The sequence below is a fragment of the Brachyistius frenatus genome, unplaced genomic scaffold, assembly GCF_029030835.1.
Source record: "Brachyistius frenatus isolate BFR_SWC_R1_liver_20210118 unplaced genomic scaffold, ASM2903083v1 Contig_354, whole genome shotgun sequence".
NCBI lineage: Eukaryota > Metazoa > Chordata > Actinopteri > Embiotocidae > Brachyistius > Brachyistius frenatus.
In genome coordinates this window covers 172,661-200,651 of record NW_027210953.1, presented here as the reverse complement: position 1 = coordinate 200,651, position 27,991 = coordinate 172,661, and the positions used below count along the sequence as shown (strand labels likewise).

The 27,991-nt window shown below is 41.4% G+C and overlaps 1 protein-coding gene across 1 annotated transcript; it reads left to right on the top strand.

Moving 5' to 3' along the window:
* Window positions 1-4: 4 nt before the first annotated feature.
* On the top strand, window positions 5-27,270 carry LOC138636121 (rho guanine nucleotide exchange factor 12-like). The gene is made up of 37 exons (XM_069723970.1): window positions 5-761; window positions 7,811-7,902; window positions 9,661-9,759; window positions 9,836-9,885; window positions 10,765-10,822; window positions 11,430-11,644; window positions 13,037-13,153; window positions 14,435-14,560; window positions 14,831-14,923; window positions 15,016-15,126; window positions 15,589-15,687; window positions 15,804-15,846; window positions 16,205-16,310; window positions 16,542-16,679; window positions 16,895-16,927; window positions 17,058-17,172; window positions 17,309-17,414; window positions 17,503-17,733; window positions 17,957-18,104; window positions 18,696-18,865; window positions 18,968-19,114; window positions 19,242-19,327; window positions 19,923-20,048; window positions 20,870-20,984; window positions 21,089-21,189; window positions 21,301-21,378; window positions 22,059-22,134; window positions 22,439-22,606; window positions 23,225-23,312; window positions 23,417-23,491; window positions 23,586-23,680; window positions 24,166-24,450; window positions 24,886-25,110; window positions 25,184-25,303; window positions 25,629-25,720; window positions 26,752-26,842; window positions 26,934-27,270. The coding sequence occupies exons 1-37, from the start codon at window positions 730-732 to the stop codon at window positions 26,945-26,947; spliced, it is 4,164 nt and encodes a 1,387-aa protein (XP_069580071.1). The 5' UTR covers window positions 5-729; the 3' UTR covers window positions 26,948-27,270.
* Window positions 27,271-27,991: the final 721 nt, after the last annotated feature.

Genomic DNA, 27,991 nt, shown 5'->3' with positions numbered 1-27,991 from the left:
CATTTGCATCACAGTGGAGCAACAATCACGGCTGCTTGCACGAATTAGGGAGCATTAAACTGAAGATCCTTCTGCAGGATGCTACAGAAACTGCGACGCTTGCACATCGGCGCTGCGGACACGGTGCGTCGCGGAAACAAGAGGATAAAGTTCATTTTGGATTTAGCAGCCCAAGTTTGACGTAATTCTGTCCCGGACATCAGGAACAGGCTGGACTGTCATCATGGTGGTATTTCCCAGGGAAAAATAAAAGTTTTTTTTCTTTTCTTTCGCGTCCTGCACTTTGGAGGCAGTAAGAGGATGTGAAAGTTGGGGGGAAAAAACCCAAAACACTTTACAGCCCGTTTTCCAAAAGTTTTCCAGATGTCTCTTGTGATGCAAACAGCGGCTGCTTACTGAAACACATTTACACCCCAGAAAAAAAATCCGGCGTTTCTTCACATCTAATGGACTTTAGTCAACATTATCGTCGCTGGTAATGATTATATGTTTATTATTTGCTGGGATTTAAAAGAGTAAAGAAAAACTCTTTTCTTTTTGAACCACGGGCTTTTTAAATCTCCATGCTGGATGTTAACGACTCGTCGACGTTTTTTGGGGACATGAACGGACACCGAAGAGACCAAATAACGAAGCTGCTCTAATTAAAGAGGAAAAAAAAAAAAAGTCAGACGTTGTTGTGACAATGTTATTTGGGTGAAGTCCTCGGAAACTCAAAAGGGAAGCCCAATGAGTGGCACACAGTCAACTCTCACTGACAGGTAGGAAAAATGCTCCTTTTTTTCCGACTTTATTTTGCTGTTTAAATACAACCACGAACTGTTTTTTTCGAATCCGTTTCCGAATGGGAGGAAGTTACTGAATCACTCCAGACTCCATTCAAAAATCATCTAATTTAAGATAATCTTGCCTGCTGGAAAACATACTTGGCAAACACAAAGAAATATAATATGATTTTCCTGTTTGTTATGTCTTCTGGTTAAATCGGAAATAAAATTATTCTCCCAAAAACCCCTCAGTTTGCAGAAAACATTCATGTTTTTGAAAGTGGTTAAAACAGAAAGCCCATTTCACACCGCCTTGTGGTGAACGATGGCTGCTAGAGGAAGTAACGAAAACGTGTAATTTTAGCGCATTTTAAGATGTTTGATCTACTAATTGCACGCCGAACTAAGTATACGTCTTTGAAAAACGCTGCAGCCTCTTTGTTAAATTGACAGTTTATAAGTCCAGTTACTAAATACTGGGCAAGCTAAAATTTGTGAGTTTCTCAATGGAGTTCGTGAGAAGTCTCCCTCTATAAAATGTAAAAGGTGTCAGGAGTGCTTGCAGGAGAGTATGTGTGGCACAGCTGAACCAACAGGGGGCATCTTCCTGGGAGAACTTTTTATTTATCTGTGGCCCCTAAAAAGTTTCCTTATTTCCTGTATTTTGTTTATATTTATGACCTTCAGTTCAGGATGCAGAGGTGCATGTGTTCGTCCACTGGAGAAGAAGTTGTCCCTTAGTATTTAATCAGTGACACAGCGGCATATTTTACAGGAAAACTCCTAAAGATTACCATCAATGAAGGGCCAGTGGATTGTGGCTTCCTGCAAATATTTCACTGAAAGTCACATGACCTATTCTGACTGTTTTAGGAAAGTGGATCAGCTATTAATCTGTAAATGTCAACATAAATTTGATTAAATGGTCACGAAACTTCACTTTTTATTGATCGGAAATAAACACGTGCTCCCATAAAGAAGCTTTATACTGCAGCTCTGGAGTTTGTTGGAGCTGCAACATTTATTGCAGCCGTGTCGTTTATGTAAAGACTGTCTGACGTGAGTTGTTATAGAAACATTCACGGTTGACTTTGTGACTCAGATTCCATCCGACATTAAGTCACTTGCATATTTTTACTTTCAGTTATCAGGAGTTTCCTCTGCGGAAACGCCAAAATAAAGGCACACATGACTGCCTTGGAAAGTCAAACAGAGTCATTTGATTTTTTGACCTTCAGCCGGCAGAAAGCAGCGAGCCATTCGCCTGATTTTTCTTTCTTTTTCTTTTCTTTTTTACAACAAAGCACCTCCTCTGTGTTTCCATCGCAGGTTCCACATAGAGATAATTTTCTAACTCACTGTGGATGTGAAACACTGCACTAAAATGGGTTTCACACACACGACACGTGTGGAGTCTGGATTCACATTTCTCTCCACGAGACGACAGACTGCAGGAATTATGTAAATTTATCTGCAGACTCACGTGTGTCTGATTCATTTGGAGTTACTGTCTCAGGCCGATCAAACAACACGCGCATCTGAGGATTTTAAAGGTTATTACTGAAACCCCTCACCACAAAAATGGGGTGTTGTTGCCTGGCAACGTTTGTGCCCGACTCCAGCAGTGGTTAGGTCACATCTTGGACGTCGTTCAAGTGTTTCTCAGTGAGAAGAATTCAGTCTAAGTAGACTGCAGGAACATGTGTGATGTTTCACTGTCCACCTTACAGCACCAAAACCTCCTGGAGAACATCTGCTTAGGTCCGGTTGGGCGCACACAGCGCCTGGAGGTCCACTGCAGGTCGGGAGCAAGATTTTAGGCATGTAATGGAAAGAAAGGGTTTTATTTGAACTCTGAAACATTTCTAAAAATAGATCCACTGGGGTGTTAAAAGAAATAACCTCAGACACACCGGTTACTCCACAGACTGTATGTAAAAGTGGATGTAGCTTCTGGGTCTGAAAAATGAGGCCAATGTGGAAATGAGTTAAACTGCAATACCACCGACGGCCACTAGGAGTCGGCTCCAAAAAAAGACTCCAGCTCCATAGACTGTTATTCAACTTATCTCATCAAATACAAAGTCAATAAATGTTTCCCGTGAGTTATTATGGTGTTTTTAGTTAAAGTCTCTCCTGATTAGTTTTTCTGTAGGTCCATCTGAAAATAATCCAAAATAATTCATTAGAAAATAAGCCTCAAAAAGTGTGTTTGTTTGATTGACAGGTCTGTGGTGCAGTCAGGTTTCCACTATCGGCTAAACTCATTCATTTCTTTATTGTAAGTTATGATTCCGACCTCAAGAGACGTGTATAGACGACATTTTAATCTACGATGTATAATTAACCTGAGTGTGCCTGTTGTGGACCGGCTCGTCTGCTCTTTGTCACCCCCCGCCCCCTCCCGCCCCCCACCCGAGCCCTGACAGGAAGTGGTGACATCACTGCTAAACAATGCCCATCAGGCCTCCAGCCCTTCCTGAACGACCCTGCCGCTGGTGACACATCAGTGCAGGACGACTACCAGCCAGACAGAGTGTGTGTTCAGTACAGTTGATACCGCAAAATCTGGTCCTCACTATGTGAAGTACCTTGAGAACATTTTATAGAATTAAACATAACACGATAAATCGATTAATCAACATCCTGGCGATCGAACCGACTCAATTTAACTCATGTTGATGTGTTGGACACGATTGCTCAAAGTTTCAGTTTCCTTCTGAAGCCTCAAGTTGAAACGGCCGTCACCATCTCGCTAATGTGGAGCCATATTTGGGCATGCCACAGAGGACACGCCTCCAAAAACATCCATTTTTGATGTGGATGTGATGACCGGAATGAAATGTGTGTATTTTCTGAATTTATTTCCAAAGAACAAACAAATCTTCATTATGACTCATCCACAAGAAACCACAGAGCCGACAGGTCAGAGAACCTTACGCTTGAGTTTCGAGTTGATATTCACAGTAATAATTAAATTAAATTGTTTGAATTGTTGTGAAGTTCTGCGTTGGATCACATCATTGTGGGATAAATCCGTCCACTAAACGCTGCTTCAGAGGGATAAATTACACGTTGTCAAGTTATTAATGTCCTCGTGATTTATGAGACTAAAAAAGGTCTGAGAACACTTGGAAACGAGTCTTTATTTTTGTGTTGGGTGGCTCAGTTTGTGTTTGTTCACGTCGACTCTCCAGTCACGTAGATGATTGTATAATGCTTCGTGTCCCTCGTTCAGCCCCTTGATTTAGATCGTTGCTGGTAGTTCACAGGCTTGTATTGAATGTGGAAGTTTGTGGTCGGAGTCAGCTGATGTCAGATCAAAAAAATGCACAGCGATTTATGAACGGCGCAGCCATGACGTGATTGATTTTTTTAAATAATTAACCAGTGGAGATGTTGTTTACTTAGAAGTCTGGTGAATTAATCCTACTAATGATTATCGTCTGTGTACTGAAAGCCTAAAAAAACACATTATTCTTCTGTGCTGTCGTCGCCCATCGTTGAACAAAAAGCTTTAAAACATATCAGCTGTCGCTTCGAGTGAAGAGTTTCTTCCTTGAGACAAACTTTTTCTTGCCTATTTTGACGTTATAATCCCACATGCTGCATCACCACGGCAACCAAATGTGTATCAAGTCAGCTTCTGAAACTAGTCCCTGACAAATATACTTTTTTTTATCCGTTTAATTAAAGTTTTTCTTGTTTTTTTTTTTTAAAACTGTCCAGCAATTTTAGGAAATTATTTAGCATTTCAAAAAATAAAATTATGGATGATCATTTTTTTTTTTTACTAATAAATAATGGGCTTGTAGCTGAGAGCTGAGAACACATTTTCTGGTTTTGGTCCTTCAATGGGATTTGTTGGAAACAAAATTTAGAAATTTTGCTTTAACCTTTAACTAATCAATTATCCCTCGTTAAGGACTGACTTGCAGGAAATAGAAGTTGAAAAGTTAATTATTTTCAGGAAAAAGTGGTCAAATAATGTGTTTTTTGGAGCTTCTCTTCTTAGATTGCGTGCAGATTCTTGCAAAAACCAAACAAGGTTTTGTGCTTTCCTACAATGGAATCAATACCGTTTTATCTTTGGTGTGAAATCAATTTGTTGTAGTTCTCATCCGGCTATTTTAATATTCTTTAATTAGTTGTACAAGCTCCCAAATGTAGAGGTCAACAAACAAGAGAATGATATCTGCAAAAATCTGAATCAAAAAGCAAAACGACTTTATATTTTCTTAAATTAATTAAATGATGATGGAAAAGTTGATTTATGATGGAAGTCTCTGTTTTACTGTTTCCTCTTAAAGCAAAGTTAAAACTGCGAGTGGATTTCTGGTGTCTGGATCTGTTTGTGTGACTTCCAGATCAACTTTGAAATAAGCCTGTACGTATTTGACGTGTTCAGCTTCAATCTAAGTGGATTTGAAAGAGAAAACACGGAGGAAAAAAAAAAAGCTCAGAGGAACAAAAGGGCATCAGTGGACTGCGGTTCCAGAGAGCCAGGTTAGCGATGAGCTAAAGTTCAGCCTGCTGTTTTCATAATAAATAGTGAGCTCTGCTATATTTGGACTTTTAGCTTTGGGCTCGTTGGACTTTCAGTTCTGCAGCTCTCTGGAGCTCCGACTTCTCTGTTATCATCCCGGAGGAATCATCTGGTATTTTTGGCATCTGAGGCCCAACTAGATTGTTGCATGTTTTTCTTCTGTTTTTTTTTTTTTCCTTTGATAACAGTGCTGTAAGCAAGCAAAGAGAGTCTAAGCAGCAACTGAGTGACACCAAGACATTATAATCCAATGATTTTCTTTCATCAGCGTACCAGTAAACTTTCAAGTTCCCTCTGTGTAGTGCAACATAACAATACATCAAATTTAAATCCTGGAGGTGTCGGACTGTATCTGCTGTTTTTAAGAGGCCTCGTAGGACTGCTGTAACTTCAGTGGATGTAACATTGCACATACAGCAGCACGTTCGCTAGATTTGCAGTGGAGACGTTTTAGAACAAGTTCAACAACATGAGTGTCGCTGCCTCACTGTTAAAAGACCGTTATTAACCCTCGAATTAATAACATTAATAACACTAAAGCTGCGTTCAGAATCGCATACTTTTTCTTCTCACTTTCAGTACGTACTGCAGCTACCTTTTTAAAAGTATGTACTGTTGCACGGAGTATGTATACAATTGGGAAATACTACTTCATTATCAAAATGCACTTCTCTTCTTCTTTTTCTTCTTTTTCTTCAGTATCCACATTACCGTACTATTTATTATGCCAGAAAAAGAATCAGTTCCACTGCACAGTATGTTAAATGGAAATAATAGTACCAGGATGTCCAACTACATCCAGTCTGTAGGCCGGCATGCTACTCCGGCTGTTTTGACCCACAATCCTCTGCAGAAGATACGTCGCATCGACTTGAGGCGCCGAGATTTTCTGATCCACCCTCTATTGTTCAACGCTGACGGGAGTTTCTATTATTTTGTCCAATCCAAATCAGTGAGAGTAAAGGGGAGAAATACAAAAATATCAAGTTAAAGTATATATATAAAAAAAAAATCTTAATTGAAAATGTGGTGTAAAATGGATGGACTCTGGATTTAAATATAGAAATATCACAAGTTTAAAAAAAATGCAGCATCAGTGGGACTCTTAAGGGTTAAATAATGTCAAAACTTGTGTTACATATGACGTGAGAGTTTTTTTTTTGTCATTGAAAAAGATATGAAGGTACTTTTTTTTATGCTGCTTCAGTAGATTCTGATGAAACTCGTTCCGCTCTCAGAAGAACGATGAATTGTGTTTTTAAGGTGTCACAAAGTTCAAAAGGTCACCCACCTTGATCGTATCAGCTAAACTGCTAAATTAAACCAAATCGCCTCTCATGTTGGAGCTGGACGCCGAGTTCCTCCCTTATCTGACTCTTTCTTACTTTAGCTGCCACCCACTGAGCAGGATGCCGTTCGCCTTCGTCTCCCCGTATTTTATCAGCTGCTAATCTCCTCCAACTGCAGCGAGGAGGTTTCACTAAGTGGGCCTTCGAATCTCGAGGTCACCAAACGGCAGCGGCGCTCTCTCCCGTCCAACTTTCCTATCTTTTTCTCTGTTAACTTTTGCTGCGTGTTTAGTCTGCTTCACCTTCCAGGAGCTCAACCTGAAGGAAAATATTCGTGTTTCTCTTGACTTTATTCGCCTCCGTTCGCCACCACAAGTAGCTGAAGCCCTGAAGTCTTCTGTGTTCCCTCAAAGACAGCTCCTTCCTCCTTCCTCCTTCCTCCTTCCCTGTCCCCCCTCCTCGCTTTCTTTCCCAGCCTTCTCGCACACATTCAGGAAACTGACGCTGAGCCAAAAAAGCCTGGTCTCTGTTTCCGGGAATCTGTCCCACACAGCCACAGTGTAGTAAGTTGGCTCTGACGTGGGAGCCATTGTTAAAAAAGCCCAGGGCCCCCATTGTCCAAGGGAGAGACGGCAGCACAAACAAAACCCCCTCTTGTGGAACGAGGAGGAGGAGGAGGAGCTGGAGGAGGGGGGACGAAGAGAGGGAGCCTCTGCTATTAATACATGAACTACCACCTTCAGGTCCACCTCCCCGGAGAGACTCAGATTAAATCAGTCCAACGAACACAGAGGAGGAGGGAGGACAATGTATTCAACATCAAACATCAAAAACTCCTCGTTCCACTTTTAATGGTCATGATAAAACACTTTATTAAATCCTGCAGTGGGGAAATTTAGTCGACACAGCAGTTTAAAGAATACCGGTAGGAAAGATGAGCACACAAAAAGAAAAGATTACAAATACACATACGATAAAAACACAATACGATATCACCTGCAGTATCTTTATTATTCTCTTCTGTCACAAACAGATGACTGTTTTGTTTCATCGGCCTCGAGGGAAAATAAATTCAGAAGATTTCATCTTTTTTATCGACGAGTAACTTTAAATTTCGCTTAAGGTTTCCTGCATCACAATGTGATTCAGGTTTATGTCTTTCTGTCCTCGTCACTGTTTGAAGTTTTGTTTGATTCCCGTCTCTGTAGGACCCCAAACATCCTCAACAAAGACCCCACGGACAAGAAGCCAAAGAATGAGAAATCCTCCGTCTCCCTCAAACATGAGTTTGATCCAACAGGTGAGACACAGTTTTATTTCTGGTTTCTTCTTGGTTTAAGTTGATTATTTCTTCAAGTTGATGCTAAATTCTCACTTTGTAAACTGTGTAAAATGCTGAGCAAGAAATATTTTCCTCCCAAAACTATCTGGAGTTTAAAAAAAATAAATAAATAAAAATAATAATAAGCTGAAAATATCAGTCAGTTATGATCATTTTATGACATCGTATCCATGGTTTCTTTTTCTTCTTCTGCATTTCTTGTTATTCGCTGTAAGATGTGAGATTTAATTTGAAATATTATAGCGGTACTTTTTGCAGTAGCTTATTACAAAAAACAGCTTTTGATCTCAACTTGCAACACTTCGCATTCAGCTGATTTGCATTGTTTCAAAAAAGTCAGTAACAGAGCAGTGAGACATTAAATTCAAATGCTGAAGCAGTTTATTTATTAATCGATTTAATCGGGGTTTAATTGTTTCAATTAATCGTCAATTTTAAAGCAACGATGTGACATTTTTCTGCTTTTCTTTCAATTAAATATCTTTTTTTTAATTTTTTTTTTACCATCAGTCAGAAAAAAAACAACTTTTATAGTATCAGCTTAGTAGACTGTGATTTTCAATGTCGTACAGACAAAATAATTTATTGATTAACTGAGAAAGTAATTGTTAGTTGCAGCTCTTGTTACACAAGAGGTGTCGGCAGCGCTCGGAAGAGAAGTTGCTGAGGTGGTTGCCCGGGTTGCTCGGTTGACATTAATCCCTGCTGCCCTTTTGTTCACCCTGCAGTCCTGAGGCTCCTCATGGACTCCAGAAGACAACCAATTATCCACTCAGCTCTCTCAGATAAGTCGTTTGAAGTGTGAGAAGGAAAAAGGAAAACGCAGACAGGCAGATTACAAATCGCTAAACTTCCTCCCGGGCTGCAGGAAGAACATCAGCGGACGAAAGCTTTCTTGATCTTAAAAGATTTCAGGATGTGGGTGAAGTCGGTTTGTAGGACTGTTAATGGCTCACCTGATGGATTCACTGATAGATTAAAATGGGAACTATTGACACGTGGTCACATGGTGTTTTTATGCCCTTATATATCCTAAATATTTTCAAAAGCGTCACTAAATCAGCATTTAAAGGACAGAACACATTTATTCAATCATTCAACCTTTATTTATACACGAGACATAATTTACAATGACATTATGTCGATTGCGAAACCTTTACAGGACCTTTGATCTTTGACAACTAAAACCTCTTCAGTTCATTGAGGCATTGTGAACAGTTGTGACAAATTTTAAGAAATTCCCTCCAGGCTTTACTGAAATATCGTCTTCACGGGTATGGCTAAATGTGAGGTGACCTTGACCTTTGACCTTTGACCAACAAAATCATATCAGTTCAGTTTGAATAAATTACATTCAGATGTTCCTTGACCTTGACCTTTGACCCGCAGAATCTTTATCAGTTCCTTGTTGGTACCGAGTGAATGTCTCTGCCAAGTTTGAAGAAATTCCCTCCAGGTGTTCTTGAGATATCGTGGTTCACGGCCGTGGCATAAAAACAACAACAACAACAACAACAACATTAACAACAGAAATAAGACAAACAGAAATAAGACTAACAACAACAGTGTAATAAAAGGTGTGTGTGTGTGTGTGTGTGTGTGTGTGTGTGTGTGTGTGTGTGTGTGTGTGTGTGTGTGTGTGTGTGTGTGTGTGTGTGTGTGTGTGTGTGTGTGTGTGTGTGTGTGTGTTGCGTTGCGTTGCGTTGCTAACGGCAGGTCTGGTCCAACGCTGTGTGATAATCCAGAGAGATGAAAATGGCTTCGGGCTGACAGTAAGTGGAGACAACCCGGTGTTTGTGCAGCTGGTCAAAGAAGGTAAGACACACACACACACACACACACACACACACACTTGTAGAAGCAGCATCTCTGACTCTCTTCTGTGTTGTAGATGGAGCTGCCATGCGAGCTGGAGTCCAGACAGGAGACAGAATCATTAAGGTTTAACCTCTTTTAATCTTTCTGAATGTTTATTAGACTTCTTCTCTCTCGATATCGATTCAGATATCAAAACTCCGGCTCCAAATGAAGCGCTTCCCTTCGTACACTCACATTTAGGACTCTTACTTGTCTCGTACTTGAATTTTGCACTGAATGCATCTCCTGCCAACACTATCTGCTGGCTTTAACGATTTCACCCCAAAAAATGAACGTGTTTCTTTAATTAAAACTTTAAAAACATAAAACAAAGAACAAGAATCAAAAATTAATAATGTGCAGTATTGTGTAAAAAGCAGAGAGTGATTGAGAACCGCAGCATATAAAGTGTACGACTCAGCATAATAATATATAACTTTATAAATGTTACTTAACATGTAGAGTAAAGTGCCAGAACAGATCCAGCCAGAGTTTTATGTCATGGAAACAAAAACCCAACAATAGACGGATCCAACGAGCTCAGAGCTTCATTGTTGTTCAGATATAACCGTCGTAAACATGTCGCTGAGCCGCATCGCTGCACCGACGTCACGTGTTTCCTTCGTTACTACAAACGTAGCCGTTCGTAGTTTATTTAAGCCGATCGCAAACACGCCGTCCTGCTGCTGTAAACACACTAGTTCACCAACGCTGCTGAAAAACAAACAAATTCACCCATGTGTAAAAATAAAATATATACCGGTGACTCATTTAAAAAAACAACTTATGTTCAGTAGTAACAGATGGTTCAGGCAGGAGAGGGAAGGTGCTGTTTTTTTTTTTTTAAAGATATTTGTTCACAAATAAGACAACAACAACAACAACAACAAAAAAAGAAGAATATTTCCAGCTTTATTTTTTAAACGTTGTTTACCTTTTTTTTTTTTTTGTGTCTTCTGACAGGTTAACGGGACCTTAGTGACACATTCAAACCACATAGAGGTTGTAAAGTTGATCAAATGTAAGTAGACACTTCAGTATGTTGTATTACATGTCAATTAAAAATGTAAGGTGGTCGTAAGGTTAAAGCAAGCATTACAGTGGTGGGCATTTACAGCTTTTATGGCAGAGGGGAGGAGCTAACTGTGATTGGCTGAATCATCTGTCAATCAACTAAACGTGTTTATTCCATGGAAAACAAAATATTGAGATTTCAATTCTACAGAGGGTTGAGGAGTTTTCCTTTTGACACTTCAACAAGTAGTTGGAATAACTGCTTTCAGTTCCCACAGGACACGACATTTATCATGATATACTTTATCGGCAATAAAATTGATGATAGTTCATTTAATACCCTTAATGTTTTTAGGATGAAGAGAATTCTACCTTTTCTGGTCCTCCTTTTTAAATTCAACAAGGATTAAAAAATATAAATCTATAGAAACTCAAAAAAAACAAAAAACTTTAGAGAAATATTAAATAATAATAATAGAAATAGTTAAATAGAAATGTACAGTGTTTTACAGTATTATTATGGTCTGACATGGTGTTCTCTGAGCCGATTCTGATGAGTTTTTTGTTTTACATTCTCCTCCCTTCATTCCTTTCCCATGACTCCTCTCCGGCAGCCGGTTCCTATGTGGCGCTGACGGTGCTCGGGAGGCCTCCGGGGCTTCCTCAGATCCCCCTGGAGGAGGAGAAGGAAAGGAAGGAGGAAGGGGCGGAGGTGGGCGCCCCCTCCTCTCTGTCGGCGCCCCACTCACCTGCGCTGTCAGGCGGGGAGCAGTGCGGCTCTTCTCCCTGCAGCCCTCCGGACCACAACACGTCCTCCCTGTCTGATGGGGTAAGAAAGAGGAGAAAATACTTTATGTTGAAGCAGCATGAAGGTTGAAAATATTATTCAAACAGAGTCTGAATTAAAGAATACAGGTGACAAACAGATGCGCAATATCTGCTTTTTGTTTTTTTTGCATGCAAATAATCATCAAATCAGAAGAGTTTCCATAAAGGTGTGAGATATTAATTTATGCAATTAAACAGAGTGGGTTCAGTTTATAAATACACTTCCGAATGCTCAATCATTTTGACGATATTGCAGATATTTTTAGCCGTGAAACGGAAAAATACGCTGTAAGAAATGTGTTTAAAATATTTTGATTCTCCCGAGGCAGCAGAGTTTTGCTTTTGCGCTAATAAAAATGACAGATTTTATTCTTCAGCTGCAATCCTCCAAATTATTTCACTGTTAAATGTTCAGTTTTTTAAGTTTGTTTGAAGCCTGGAATTTATCAATATGGAAAACCAGATGCAAATTTTTTTTTTAACACAACTGCTGGAGGAAAATAAGCTTTGTGCCCGCAGCTTTTTTTATGCTTTATTTTAACATACATACTTTTGTGCAAAAGAACATGAATAAAAAATCTCTATCTTTGCGTATGTGCTGCAGAGCAACATTGTGATTGGCCATAGTGCATGTATTTCTTTCTAAGGCTCCTGCCCTTACATTTCCCAGCATGCCCTCTCTCTTAGGAGTACAGCAAACAAATTAAATAGGTTTAAGTGAGTGTTAGAAATGAAAACATGCAGTTTTGGAACATTTCAGTAAAGACAAATTAACATAGCCTCCAGAAAACAGGCTGTGATTTAAGACCATCAAGTGTACAAGGTGGGCAGGAGGTATACGTTGCTGTGGTTGCCCTGGCGACCAGTTTCATGAGGTGTTTTGTCTCGTCCTTTCTGCTCCATTTCATGTGACTCCTCGCCTGTTCTCAGGTTGAATAAATATCCATCAAAGTAAAAGGGCTCGGTTTTCGAAGTCTTCTATATAACCAGCCAGCTTGAGTTTTCCTTTGAAGACCGTAATGTTAACATACCTCCTCTCATTTGCCACTTCGTCTCCATCGTGAGCTCTGAACTGACAGATGTAAACACACACCACTCTTTTTCCTTGATGTACCTGTTGGAGTTGTGTTGCTTGAAGTTCGCGCCGCATCCGAAATCGTCACGGTTATGAAACGCGTCTGAAATATAAGAGACTAATGAGAGAAATTAATGTCAATAATTCTGTCACATGTCTTTCATCAAGTTTAACCAACGAGTTTTAACCTCCCGTCGCTTCCTCAGTTAACGATAAGAGGTTGAACACATTCTTTTGTGTGTGTGTGTGTGTGTGTGTGTGTGTGTGTGTGTGTGTGTGTGTGTGTGTGTGTGTGTGTGTGTGTGTGTGTGTTTTCAGGACGGCGCCTCGGCCTCCAGGAACGGTGAAGCCGAGGAGGCGGACAGCGGTCCTCCTCCGAGAGAACGGACTTCGCCCTCTCGGTGCGACAACGGACTCTCCATCAATAACAACCCGGTGAGTTTACCGACACATCAGGAAGTGGGGTTTTTTTTTTTCACCAGCTGTTCGTCAGTTCGTGTGGGTGGATGCTGAAACAATGAGTCTGTCGATGAATCGATTTAAAACACAAAAAAAAACCAGCTGTCATTCATCACAAATAAATGCGTTCTGGTTTCGGTTTTATTTGATTGTAAATGTAATATATTTGGGTGTAAGTTTGGTTGTAGATGTTGGACAGAAACACTGAAGTCACAAAAGGAAATCTATTCAATTTCCTGTATTTAAATCAATCTGGCAGCTAATTGTGGTAAAATTTGAGTAATAATGATATTATTAATGATATATTAGAAAAACAACATCAGAAGTTTGCAACCTACTAATCTTTAAAACAGGCTGCTTATCTCTTCTTATCTTTAACTTAAAAAGTATTTATTGACCTAAAAAACTCTGCTAAGAATAAACACCCTTTTGTTTTTTAGCCCTAAGTACTGTGTTCCTTTCAGCCCTGAATTTCAACAAACAAAGAGAGTTTGTTTGTCGCCTGAGAGGCAAAAACCAGGACAAAAAAGTCCACAAGGCACTCAACACATCACTTTATAGCACTTCTGCTTTGAACATGTGTCACATGATCATATCAACATTATCAGCTGCTCTCTTCTGACAGAATTGGCCTCAATCTGCCTAAAAATGAGACCCTGTGGAAATTACACCCTCTGTTCTTCAGACAGGTCGATAAATATGACATAAAAAAAAAAAGACACTTTTCACGATTTTCTGGCCATTTACAGATTAAAAAAAAACGTATTATTTATAGGCGGATACCCGTGTTTGTTGCCTTGATTCTTTCTTTTCTCCATTTTTTTTACTGTATTTCACTGGTGATACACTTTAAAACAGGATTTAAAATTATTTTTTTTTTACTGTAAACATTTCACTCCTTATGCGGCTTTCTAACAAGAAACTAATGAACAAGCCGCCGCGGTTGACCAGGGATTGTTGATGATAGCGTATTGCAGTTATGCCCACGGACAACACAGAGCGTCTGTGAACACACGGCTCACACAGACTCCTTTGTAATAACAATCCACTTTATCACAACTTCTATAAATAGAGATGAAATGGTCCCACTTTGCAGTCTCGGGGGGATTTCCCAGCATTCATCACCAGACTAAACAATCAATTTGGTATAAGTGGTGTGTTTGTTAATGTGTGTGTGTGTGTGTGTGTGTGTGTGTGTGTGTGTGTGTGTGTGTGTGTGTGTGTGTGTGTGTGTGTGTGTGTGTGTGTGTTCGTTAGATGCACAGCAGCCCCCTCCCAGAGAGTCCCGGCAGGAGAGAGACGCCCTGTCAGAGCCCGGACGTCAGCCCCAGAGACCGCCTCAACTTCTGCTCCTCGCCCGACTCCGAGGACACCCCTGACACGGTAAAACACACACACACACACACACACACACACACACACACACACACACACACACACACACACACACACACACACACACACACACACACATATATATATGAAAATTTTAGCCAGACATTTTTAGAAAACTGTTTTTTTTCTGAGGAGAAACGAGGCAGAAAATCCTGCTCAGTCGTGTGAAACTCTTTGTTTCTACACAATAAGTGTGTGAGTTTGTCTATCAGTGCATTTAACCCTGAATATATATATATATATATATATACCACTCAGGACTCCCAGTGCATTGTGGGTAGCCCTCCCTACCTCCTTCACCCTCAGATTATCGGAGCAGAAGATGACTACTTCGACTCTCAGCAGGAGCAGGTATGTAAAGAAACGTCTCCGAACAGCCGACGGTGACACAATCATCATCGTCATCATCATCATCATCGTGTAATGAATCGATCTCTCGTCAGATCAACGGAGAGTGCAGCTGTTTCCAGACCGTGGACCTGCTGAAGGGTCGGCCGGCTCACCTCGCCGTCTTCCTGCATCATGTGGTCTCTCAGTTCGACCCTGTACCTCTGGTACACATGCAAACACACAAACACACGGATTACACACGTCAAGGTCGAATCATCTTCACGCTGTTAATGACATCACACGTATACTCCTATTGTATCGTACAGTACAGGCAAGAAACTAGACATGACTTCAGAAGTAATGTTTTGCATATAAAAAAAAATGTTATGCAGGAAAATGTATTTTCTGTTATCAAACGTGGTCGTTCATTACAGCCTTCAGTCTGAGTTCATTCAGTGATGTTTGTAGTAAATGTCATTGTAAAATAATACATTTTGTTGAATTGATAAATGAAAGTGGGCCGAGGATCGAGCCCTGTGGCGTCCCAGATCTGATTAAAGCTACTTTCTAATAGGTTAATGTGCAGTATATTGTAATTTTTTTCTGAGCAGTAATACACTATAAAAGATGAGGAACTTCACAACGACATCGGTATAAAGCTCTTCCCGTCTCTTTCCTTCTGTTAGCTGTGTTATCTTTATGCTGACATGCACAAGCAAACCAGCTCCAAAGAAAGCCGACGTTTCTTCATGGAGTTCCACTCGCTCTTCATGGATCGAACCGCGGTAAGTTGGACTTCTTCCTCCGTGTCCTTTCTGATTTCTTGATTTAAAAAAAAAATAAAAAAATTTCATGTATATATTTGTTGACTCTGATTCTCTTGCTTTGTTGTGTTTTCCAGAATCTTAAAGTGCCGGTGCCCGAAGCACTCGCAGCTGAACTTGGTAAAACTTTCAGAAATGAATCCGGATACGATCAGATTTGGGCCTTCAGTCTGAACAAGACTTTTCAGTTTGAAACATTTTACAACGGATACAAAATCTGGGTCGTAGTTTAAAGTGTTCAAAAAGCTGTATATGATTTTTTTTTTTTTTTTTTTTTTTTTTTCCTCCGTTTATTATTATTATAAAATTCTTGCCGCTATGTCGCTAAATTTTCTGGAGTTAGGAGTGATAAGTGTTGATAAGATGTTCTGTGGTTGACTGTTTTTGGTGTGTGTGTGTGTGTGTGTGTGTGTGTGTGTGTGTGTGTGTGTGTGTGTGTGTGTGTGTGTGTGTGTGTGTGTGTGTGTGTGTGTGTCAGAGAAGCGGAGGCTGGAGTTAATCCCGGAGGAGCTGTGTAAACAATACACTCAGGCGTTACAGGAAGCACTTCTACCAGACCTGCACAAGAACCTGGAGGACTTCAGGTAACGATCGCTCTTCTGATCCGACCCATTCTCACAATAATTATTTAAATTGAAGGGTTTTTTTCCACACATAAATCTTGCTGTAGGTTAATATTCCCCCCCCCCATCCTCCACACACACACACACACACACACACACACACACACACACACACACACACACACACACACACACACACACACACACACACACACACACACGGTGAGGTGACTCGTTTGTCTCTGCATGCAGACACAAGCGCAGCATGGGTCTGACGCTGGCCGAGGACGAGCTGTCCAAGCTGGACTCGGAGGGAGGAAAAGAGCAGCAGGCCGTGGAGAAGGAATGTTCCTGCGCCGAACACGTCCTCTCCAAGATCGAGGATATCCTGTGAGTCTCCGAGCACAAACACTCGCTGTGTGTGTGTGTGTGTGTGTGTGTGTGTGTGTGTGTGTGTGTGTGTGTGTGTGTGTGTGTGTGTGCACTCAGCTGCTGTGTTCCTCATACGAGTGTGTGTGTGTGTGTGTGTGTGTGTGTGTGTGTGTGTGTGTGTGTGTGTGTGTGTGTGTGTGTGTGTGTGTGTGTGTGTGTGTGTGTTGTTGCAGGTTGACGACACAGCCGTCAGAGGAGGAGAAGTGGTGAGTTTCCACCAGGCAGCTGCTACTGATATTCGATATTTTACTGTTATTCTCCATATATGTTTTTATATAGTGACTAAAAATGATGTTGTTGTTTTTTTTGTGTGTGTGTGTGTGTCTGATGTGGCAGCCAAACGATGCAGTATGTGATCCTCACCTACATGAAGCACCTCGGGGTGAAAGTGAAGGAGCCTCGCGGCCTCGAACAAAAACGCGCGCGCATCAATTTCCTGCCCAAAATGAAGGTGCAAACCCTCCTTCGATATTAACGACCGTACCGTCACGGCACGATTCCACCGGAGGTCGATGATCGATCATCTTTTTGAAGTGTCAAACATTCGTTTAATCGTCCGTGTGTGTGTTTTTATCTGTCACGAGCAGAAAAGCATCAAACCTGAGAAGGAGGGAGAGGAGAAGGTGAAGAAGCCTCGGTTTCCCAACATCCTCGGGCCGCCTCGGCGTCTGAGCCGAGTGGACTCCACTTCAGGTGAGGAGGAAACGACCGCTTTATACATTTGAACACTTTCTGTGCATTTTTTTTTTCCCCTCCCGTTTCTGAACGGATGTGTGTGCAGTCGGTAAAGCCGTGGAGCTGAACAAGCAGCGCTCGCCGAAGCTCTCCCAGCCCGCCTTCGGCATCCCCGAACTTCCCGACTCTCCCGCCGCCGGTTCTGGACGGATCCGCGGGAATCAGCTGAGCGAAGGATCGGACACCAGCACCGTGTCTCTAGCGTCCACCACCTCGCCCACTCACAGCTCGCCCATCGGTCCGACCTCGGACACCAGCGGACAGGAGTCCGACTCCAGTGAGACATTTACTGTATATTTTTTAAATGTTGTCATGAAAGAATAAATGAATCCAACAGTATGAAATAAGAATAAAAATCACAGTAGGAGGATCCTCGTTGTACAAAAACAGCACCAAAATACGGTAATAGTAAAGAATGTTACAGACTTCATCTTGTCAGAAAAAAGTATTGTTTTCATTGTTGTTGTTTACTGTTTGTTTTGATCTCCTTTCCGGCACAGGTGTCTCTCCGTTCTGCCTCCAGGTCCGACCGAGTGAGGGTCTGCAGCCCGGAGACCACCAGGACGTCGTCCCCAGTCCGACCAGCACCCAGTTCGACTTCGGTCCCTCCAACCTGGAGCAGCGGGACGAAGACCAGGAGCCCTTCAGGTAGTTGGATTTTGATCTTAACAGGGACGTAAGACATTTGAGTCTGTTTAATATTAAAGAACTATGTTCTGTAAATGACTTGTAGCCTGTTTTATTCATGCTTATATTATTATAATAACAGACATTATTAATGTCGACTGTAAACTGCTGGATTGAACTCGACTTGATTTCAATTTTGCGTCGTCTTTTCTGGTTATTTAGAAAACGGTAAAGAAAACGCAGATGAACTGAAGGTGGTGCCTCAAATTCCTCCAAAAAACAACAGTCCGAACCCCAAAATATGAAGTTTACTGTCACATTACACAAATAAAAGAATGAAAACACACATTTCAGAGCTTTTGCTGCTTTTGTTTGGCTGGATAAATGATTTAACTATTCCTCAAGATATTTCAAAAAAATTGTTGGAAAAATTGCACATTAATCAACTATTTAATGGCTGTCAAAGGACAAATTAATCAAATTTGATATACAATTAAACATATATAGTGATTATCATAATGCTTTTTAGACTGTTTGATGGAGTAAATTGAGATTAAAACGATCCCTGTCCTTCACCACAGTAAATCTCTCTTGACGACGTCTCTCCCTCAGCAGGTTGGACGTTCAGTGCGCCGCGAGTTCGGTCGACGTCCAGAGCGAAGACGACCAGGGAGGCGAGGCGGAGTGCGAGGACGACCCTCTGAACTGGCAGCGCTTGGTCAGCCGAGGCGTCCTGGCGAGCTTAACGCCGCAGGAGATCAAACGGCAGGAAGTCATCAACGGTGACTTTTCACACACACTTCAGAAAATGATGACGCGTACCTTCGGTCCGTCCTCCCTCCCTGACATAATGCGTCCGCGTTGTCCCCCCCCCCCCCCCGCAGAGCTGTTCTACACCGAGCGCGCCCACCTGCGCAAGCTGAAGGTGCTGGACTTGGTTTTCTACCAGAGGCTGAACAGAGACGGCGTCCTTCCTCCAGAGGACATCAAACACATCTTCATCAACCTGGAGGAAATCATTCAGCTGCACGGTAACGTCGCTCGCACGCATTAAAAACCTGCAGCAGCTGGATGTGGAGGGAAATTATCTTCAGCCCAAGAAATAGAAAAACAATCAGTTTTTTTTAAATTTTTTTTTTTGTCTTTGTGCTCCAACAGTTTCCGTAACGGAACAAATGACAGCGATCAGGAAGAGGAGCGAGACGTCGGTGATCGGTCAGATCGGAGACGACCTCCTGGGATGGGTGAGGCCTTTCTACTGCACAATATTAGTGTGCAATAAAAACATGCAGAACACAGGCTCGCCTTATACTGTATGATCTAGAGACATCTGTGAGAGTGGACTGAAAATCACAAATCTGAATCAATACAAAGATTTTTTTTTTCTTATTTTTCAGCCACTTTAAAAATAATTATTCAGTTTACATACAGAGTAAATATCTCAAACAAATATTGGATGTATTATCATCAATTTTGTACAGACATTCATGGTCCCCACAGGATACATCCTCCGTTTTAATTTGTGTTGAACAAACATTATCATGTTAAACTAAGATGGTTTTAAGCCTGAAAATCAACAGTACTGTAAATGTTAGCATGTTGCATTGTGCTCCATGGAGACAAAGAGGAGCCTCAGAGAGCTGCTGGCATGTTGGCAGACTGTCTTTTTAGTGCAGTTCTGACAAATGAATAATAATAATAATAATGTAATAAAAAAGTAATAATTCGACGTTGTTGTAAAAGATTTGCTCATATGTGTATTTATTTTTTTAAGACTCTACGTAGCTGCAGAAAGTGTCTCCGATATGAATTGTGCTTTTGTTCGCGTGTTGATTTCAGTTCAGCGGTGAGGAAGAGGAGAAGATAAAGAGAGCGGTGGGAACGTTCTGCAGCAACCAGCCGTCGGCTCTGGAGCTCATCAAGACGAGACAGAAGAAAGACCAGAAGTTCAACCTCTTCATGCAGGTCAGCACGCGACAGTCCGCCAACAGGACGAGAGAAAAACGGACTTTATAAGAAAACAACTCATTTATAAGAGGGTGAAGAAATTTCCCCAAATTACTTATTCTGCATTGAAAACGGTAAAGTTGAACTAAAAAAATGCAGAAAAATTTAAAACAAAGTGTTGAAGAAAATCTATTTCCAAGTCCAAGGAGGAAATTTTGTGGAATGAGATAACGAACATTTAAACGATGGTTTAAGGGATTGTTTTTAATTATAAATGTCTAATAATACATTTAACCAACAGAGAACTTCTACATTTAGAATTATCTCAGCATTTTTTTAATTTATTTTTTTTCAACAGATTTTGACTATAAAATTTAAAAAAAAAAAGTAAAATAGTTGATCATGCTGCATAAATTTGTATTAAAATGTTCACAATCAGACCATAAGCTGCGACAAAAATGTTGGTTTTTATTTGTATTATAAATTTTTTTAAAGATTTAAAAAAAAATTTTTTTCACCAAGTTTGATTTTACTTTCAATATTTTACCTTATTAATTTTATTTTACGTTTTCACAATAATTTAAAGTGTTTTTTAAAATCATTATTTTATATTTTATAATAATGATGTTATAACATTTTATTTTGTATTTTTTTTCAAGAAGTAAAAATAACTTCTGCTGTAAGAAGACTCAACATCTTACATCTGTTTATAGTCTCGTGTAATCTGTGACAGAGGTTTTGGTTGTCGACCCTCCTTACTCTTCCTCCTCCACCTCTTCCTCCTCCACCTCCTCCTCCTCCTCCTGCTCCTCCTCCTCTTCTTCATTTTTCCTCTCCAGGAAGCGGAGAGCAACCGCTTGTGTCGCCGGCTGCAGCTCAAAGACATCATCCCCGTGGAGATGCAGAGATTCACCAAGTACCCGCTGCTGCTGGACAACATCGCGAAGTACACGGGTACAAACAGGACGTGCACAGAGATTCATTCATGCAGGGAAAAAAAAAAAAAGAAGATTTTTCAGGAAGCAGCTGACGGTCATGTCGGTTTGTGTTTCCCACAGAGGACGGCGAGGAGAGGGAGAAGGTGAAGCGAGCCGGAGACTGTTGTAAAAAGATCCTCAACCACGTCAACCAGGCCGTCAAGGAGGCTGAAAACAAACAGGTGCAAGACCCCACAATCACCGGATCATTTTAATTAATGCATTTTTATCACCACCTTTTTTCTTCTTTTTTTTTGCGAGTTTTTAAAGCAGGTCGTGTCTTTTGTCAACAGAGGCTGGAGGAGTACCAGCGGCGGTTGGACCTCTCGTCCTTCAAACAGAGTGAAAACCGCGTGATCCTGGAGCTGAAGGTCAGAAACTCGTCATCACTGATGCTCTTCGTGTAAAAAAAATAAATTACAAAAGAGCTCAACATCAAGTCTCGTGCGTCAAATTAACCATCAGTTATTGTGCACTATGTTTCCAGTCATGAAAATATAGTAAAAAGAAAAATATCATAATCCAAAAATACTACAAGTAAAAGTCCTGAATTCCAAATCTTAAGTAAAAATACTGTCCGAAAAACTTAATAATAATAATAATAAGAAGAAGAAGACACTTTATTTGTATTGCACCTTTCATGCAAGAAATGCAGTTCAAAGTGCTTCACGGCAAGAAAATGACATTCACGTAAAAACAGATGTAAAGGAACATTTAAAAATGTAGAAAAGAAATAAACTGCATAAGAACAGATAAAATACATGAAATTAAACACAAATAGAGCTCAAATATAAAATAAAGCAATATGCATTTTAACGTACTTAAAGTATCAAGAGTAAAAGTTCACTATATATAAATTACTGGATTTTACGTCATTGGAAGTATCTATGTAGATTAATGATGGTATAAGAAACTGATTGTATACGAGAGTGGATCAGAAAGTTCAGAGACCGCTCCTGTCGCGCCGTGAAGTGACGTCATCTCACTGCAGATATTAATCTGAACACATCCAGAGAGCTCAGAGGTTTTTATTTGTTTTCATGTTCTGCAGAATCTGGATCTGACAAAGAGGAAGATGGTTCACGAGGGACCTCTCTGCTGGAAAGTTAACAAGGACAAGACGATTGGTACACACACACACACACACACACACACACACACACACACACACACACACACACACACACACACACACACACACACACACACACACACACACACACACACACACACACACACACACATCAGAATATGAGAATAACATAAAGTAGAACCAACATGTGAATAAATTATTTGGTCATTATGTTAATTTTGCTAGATTTTGCGACTTAAAGGAGAAAAATATTGCTCAAAATAGGACTCAAGATATTTATATGTATAAACACACGCACACACGCATGCGGTTTAATATGAGCGGCGGCGTCCTTTCAGAGCTGTACACCATCCTCCTGGAGGACATCATGGTTCTGCTGCAGAAACAGGACGAGCGTCTGGTGCTCAAGTTTCACGGCAAGAATCCGACCAGCATCGCCGACAGCAAGCACATCTTCAGCCCCGTCATCAAACTCAACACGGTGCTGGTTCGGCCCGTAGCGACCGGTAGGAGCTGTTTTCTGAACCTTTTTGGTTTTCGTGATGTTGGTTCTTGTTGGGAATGCTTAGCAGCACGAATATTTCAATAACATTTGGCTATATTTTTGTGAAATTTTGCGGATATAGTCACGATCCCCAGAGGATGAATCCTACAGTTATCCAACTCCACCATGAAGTTTTCAATTTGACAATTTACTGAAATTTTCCATCTATATTCAGTGTCCTTTAAAAAAAATAAAATAAAATTAAAAAAAGTTATTCCCAATAGAATATCTCCAAATCTAAAAGAGGAACTGGAACAAGACTTGGTACAGACGTAGATGCAGTGCTGACAGGAGGTTTGCTTGTCTGGTTTTGGGTGAAATGTTTCAATTGAAGGATGATTTGCAGTGAACGTTGGTGCTGACATCCAGCTTCACAGGTTTGTGTACGCTGCCTTTATTTAAATATTTTTTCAATATCTCTTTTTTATTGAGATTGATCAAATGCAAACTATCCAAATCACGGCACTTTCAATCAATCAGTTATCTTAAAGAGGATATGAGAGTAAAACAGAAACATGAAGCCACAATAATGTTGCATGTAACGTGAGATCATTTCCGTTTGACGTTTCGTCCTCACCAGACAACAAGTCCTTCTTCGTTCTGTCCATGTCTGAAAACGGGGCTCAGATCTACGAGCTGACGGCTCAGACGGTGTCCGATCAGAGAACGTGAGTCTTACTTAAAAAAACAAAACAAAACCAACTGTCAAATGTCTCGCCTGCTTCGTCTCACCGGTTGTCCGTCCGTCTCGCCGTCTCCTGCGTCCCTCCAGGTGGCAGTGTCTCATCACGCAGTGCGCCGACGCCATGAAGGCCAAACCTCACAGCAGCAACGCCGCTCAGTCCGAGTGAGTCCGCCAATGATGTCGCCGTGTTTACTGCTGCTGCTGTTGTTGTTGTTTGTTGTTTTTCTATCGTTGACATGTGTGAGTGTGTTTTTAGTGCCGAGCGGGACGCCATCGAGATCATCGACCGCGGGATTCCCAAACCGAGCAAAGAGCCCAACGGGACGCCGAGCGTAGGTTTACTTTCTTCAGGTGATTGATTGATTCATCTTCAAACTCTTAAATATATATATATATATATATTTTATTTTTTTTTATTAAAAGTGAATATAATCAACAGAAACAAATTTTATTTCCATTTATTTTTCTCAGTCATTGAACTTAACTTGACTTGTTGGCTTTAATGGCTTTTAGACTTGTTTTCATTTTAGAATTTTTTTTATTTCTTTATTTAATCTTTTCACATTTTAATATCTTATTCTAGCCTTTTTCTATATTATCTATTCTTTTATCTTAGACCCTAAATTATTATTATTTTTCTTGTTTTGATCTATTTTTAGTTTAAATTTTCAATCTCTTCTACACTCTTATCATCTCCTAGTTTTCATCCGTCTTTAAAAAAAAAAGTGTTTTTAAATAGTAATTTTTCTTTTTACTTTGTTTTAAATTTTGCTCTATTCTTAAATAAATAAATTTAAAAAAGTTAATTTATTCTATGATTTTGGTCTACAAAATAGACCACATCCCGGATCCAGAAGTCGCCTCGTCTCCAGACATTCGAGCTCCGACGACGAGCTTGAACCCGTTCGATGGCTTGAAATCTGAAGATGAGGAGGAGGAGGCGGTGGAGGAAGAGGAGGAGGTGGAGGAGGTGGATGAAGCAGATCTGGAGGCCTTCCTGGACGGGCAGCTGGCAGACAGGCTGCTGCAGGAAGGGTCGCGTCAGGGCATCGCCATTGACAACGAGGAGCACAGTGCGTTCGGCATGCCGTCCTCCAAAGCTGAGGACGCTCTGAGGACATGTAGGTCTCGCGTTGTCTCATTTCAGGACGTGAAGATCGAAGCAAACTTTATTTATGTTGCACCTTTTGTACAAAATTGCAATTCAAGGTGTTTCACAATTAAATAAAAATACAATCATTTCTTGGACAAATAAAAGAAAAAAAAATAGAGGTAAGATAAAATAAGTGAAGAGAAAATGGGGAGAAACTATTGGAATTAAATCATATTTCTGATGTGAGATCGGATCCAGAAGCACACTGAGATTCTTTTTAAATATTTTTAAGTTCAAGTCTCCACTTGGACCTCCGATAATTAAAACCTCAGTTTTCTCTTTGTTAAACTGCAAAAAAAAAAAAATCACGTGACCACCACATGATGTGATCGATGCAGTGAACCAGTTTATCATCACTTTTAAAACGTGTCTTTACATAATGGCCTCTTTTCTTCGGTCCTAGTGACGATGCTGAAGCAGGCTCTCTTCACCCACATGATGAGCCGCGAGGCCGAGGAGGAGCCGGAGGAGAACAAGCGGAGCGGCGGGACCCCCGGGGGTCCGCTGGGCCCCGAAGGACCTCCTGCTGCTGCTCCAGACGACGGCCAGGCAACTGAAAGTTTACAGAAAGACGACCCGCAGCCGCCGTCCGGACTCTCGGGAGCGTCTGAGACGAATGAACGCAACGGTAACGACATCCCGAAGGATCGATATTGAAATCAAAGTGTTTCATCTAACGCCTGATCTGATCCTCCGTCCAGGTGGGTTTGTGGTTCTGGATTTTGGCGGCGGCTCCGAGGAGAGCAGCACCGATGACGACGTCGGAGGAGGAGGAGGAGGCGACGTAGGGATCGACATGAGGAAGCTGCTGGGGGGGGGGGGGGGGGGGGGGGGGGGGGGGGGGGGGGGGGGGGGGGGGGGGGGGGGGGGGGGGGGGGGGGGGGGGGGGGGGGGGGGGGGGGGGGGGGGGGGGGGGGGGGGGGGGCCTCTTCCTCGCCCCCCCCCCCCCCCCCCCCCCCCCCCCCCCCCCCCCCCCCCCCCCCCCCCCCCCCCCCCCCCCCCCCCCCCCCCCCCCCCCCCCCCCCCCCCCCCCCCCCCCCCCCCCCCCCCCCCCCCCCCCCCCCCCCCCCCCCCCCCCCCCCCCCCCCCCCCCCCCCCCCCCCCCCCCCCCCCCCCCCCCCCCCCCCCCCCCCCCCCCCCCCCCCCCGACGGGGGGCGGCGGCGGCGGCGGACCCGACCTCAGCCGGCAGCTGATGACTCACCTGCGCCTCCTGCAGGCCGACCTGCAGTATCTGAAGGTACGCGCACACATCCGCACACAGCTGGAGGCGGTTTCATCTTGTGATGCTCAACGTAACATAGAATACGGCTTGTTTGGTCTGAAGCTCGTCGACTCCCGTGACGAACACGCACTCCGTTTTCTGCAGCCGCTGCAGCGCTTCTTATATTTTCAGAGCGTGACGAACAGATTTCTGCTGAAAATGTGCTCTTCTGTTTGTCTGCAGACTGAAAGGAAAAACTAGGATTTAATGCCAGAAATTGTTCTCTTTTCAATCTGTTCCCACTTCCTGTGATAAATACACGCAGGATATTTAGCGTCTGTGGGCCTAAACGTGTTCTTAAAATGTTTTTTCTCATCATATAGTTTAATTTTTATTACGATTAAACAGATGGATTAGCCTCTCCAAGATTCTGTAGGTTTTTTTTTGTTGTCTTTTTTTTGTCCTCAAATACTTTCAAGAGGAACTGTTCTTCTACTAAAAATGTTACCACAAAATTTAGACTAATATCAAAGAATTATACAAAATTGCAGTAAATGTCACCATATAATCGATTATCTGCAATTTTATTTTGAAAATCCAGCTTTACTACCACTAAATTGGTTTCAGCTGCAAATTGATTAACTTTAAAGTTGTAGCCAACAGTCTTCATTCATTTAGTCTTCACAGCAAATCAGGAAGCAAATGTGGGATTTAACTAAAAATGAATTTTTATTTGATCAGAATTAACAAAGATAACTGAGAAAACAATATTTTAAGAAAAAAAAGAAAATAGAAAAACTTTCAGAAAACTAAAACGGTTCAAACTGAACTCAGAGCTCCGCCATGGCACCATTTACAACTTCATCAATTCTCTTTAATCCCACAGAAGGACACCTTCAGTATGAAGTGAAGTTTTCGCTTGTTAATAGATAGATTGCTGTTTTCACTCCACATAAAGTAAAGCTGAATAAACATAAAGATGTTTTCATGGTTCCTTCTGCATTTTAGCGTGTAAGCTACATTTCGTTTGTCTAACTGTGTCTTTTTCTGCGATGATTTGCTTCCAGGACGTCGAGATGAAATACAACGAACAGCAGCAAATGCACAGTGATGCGACTACTGACTCAGACGACAACAACAACAACAACAACAACAACGGTGCGTTTTCACCTCTCTGATTTTCCTCCTGCTCACCTGCATGTCGATTTTTTGTTGTTGTTGACTTCAAACTCCGTGCGGTGTTTTTCAGATGGGATTCAGTGATGACAGACTTTCTGAGCTGAGTTTCATATGACATCACGATCCCCTTCTTCTGGCTCCATCCTCGACCTTCTAACACCGCCGTCGCCCCGGTAACGGAGGCCTCAATGTCCTCAAGACACGTTTCGGTAGAAGGACGTTATCGTCGGGATTAAAAACTCCTTCAAGCAGCCGGATCCGAGGAGAAAAATATCATGAAGACTTTTTACTATGATAATTATCAACTGCGTAAATGATCTGAAACACTGGATTTACAATATGAAATGGAAAAAGTCGAGTGTTTGACGTCACACAGAAAACTATTAAGACATGAAAAGTGACGTGAAGACTGCACTTCTGCAGGACGCGACATAAAAACTCTGCAATAAGAAATACGGTGTCATGTAGTTCAAGATAGAATAGAAATAAAAGTGGAGTAGCATCGCCAAATGATAAAATTACATTTCTACCATCCAAATTCCATTTAATATTCAGACATTCCCGACTCTGAAACTTTTTTCCCCGCTCAGATAATTAAGATCTGAATAATCTGCATTATATCAACGCACTCTCAAAAAATATGGATACGCAGCAAATTTCTCAGGGCAGTGATCTTTTCCTCAAAGTGCCTGAAATGAAACCACTAAAAATCTACAAATCTTTTTTTCTTTTACTTCAAGGATTGTTCACAAATTCTCTTTAGAATAAATGTGCCATTTCCAAACCTGCAGCCTCCATTAGCTGCTGTTTGTTTAGCGGCCATCTACAGCTGACTGAAAAGTCCCAGATTTTAAACCTCCTGTAGCACCTCAATGTAGCACGATAGAGCATCCTAAAGAAAATGGTCCAATGAGGAAAACCTGGAGCCAGATCAGTGCAAAAAAAAAAAAAATCGAATTTACTCTCGACGACATCCCAAATTTAAGATATCCTGCTAACACATGAAAAGGCAAAAACAGAATCGCCATCATTCAGGTAGAAAAGTTCAAATATAAGCAGATGTTTGCCAGATTTTTTTATGTTTATGCAGCCGACAGCGTTTCCCACCAAACAACAAACTTTTCAGAC

Bases quoted from the DNA above. Each gene is read 5' to 3' on its own strand.
- LOC138636121 (XM_069723970.1), top strand. From the start codon at position 730: ATGAGTGGCACACAGTCAACTCTCACTGACAG. The intron at 16,680-16,894 runs GTGAGTCTCCGA...GTGTTGTTGCAG, and splicing joins TCCAAGATCGAGGATATCCT to GTTGACGACACAGCCGTCAG. The intron at 19,115-19,241 runs GTAACGTCGCTC...GTGCTCCAACAG, and splicing joins GGAAATCATTCAGCTGCACG to TTTCCGTAACGGAACAAATG.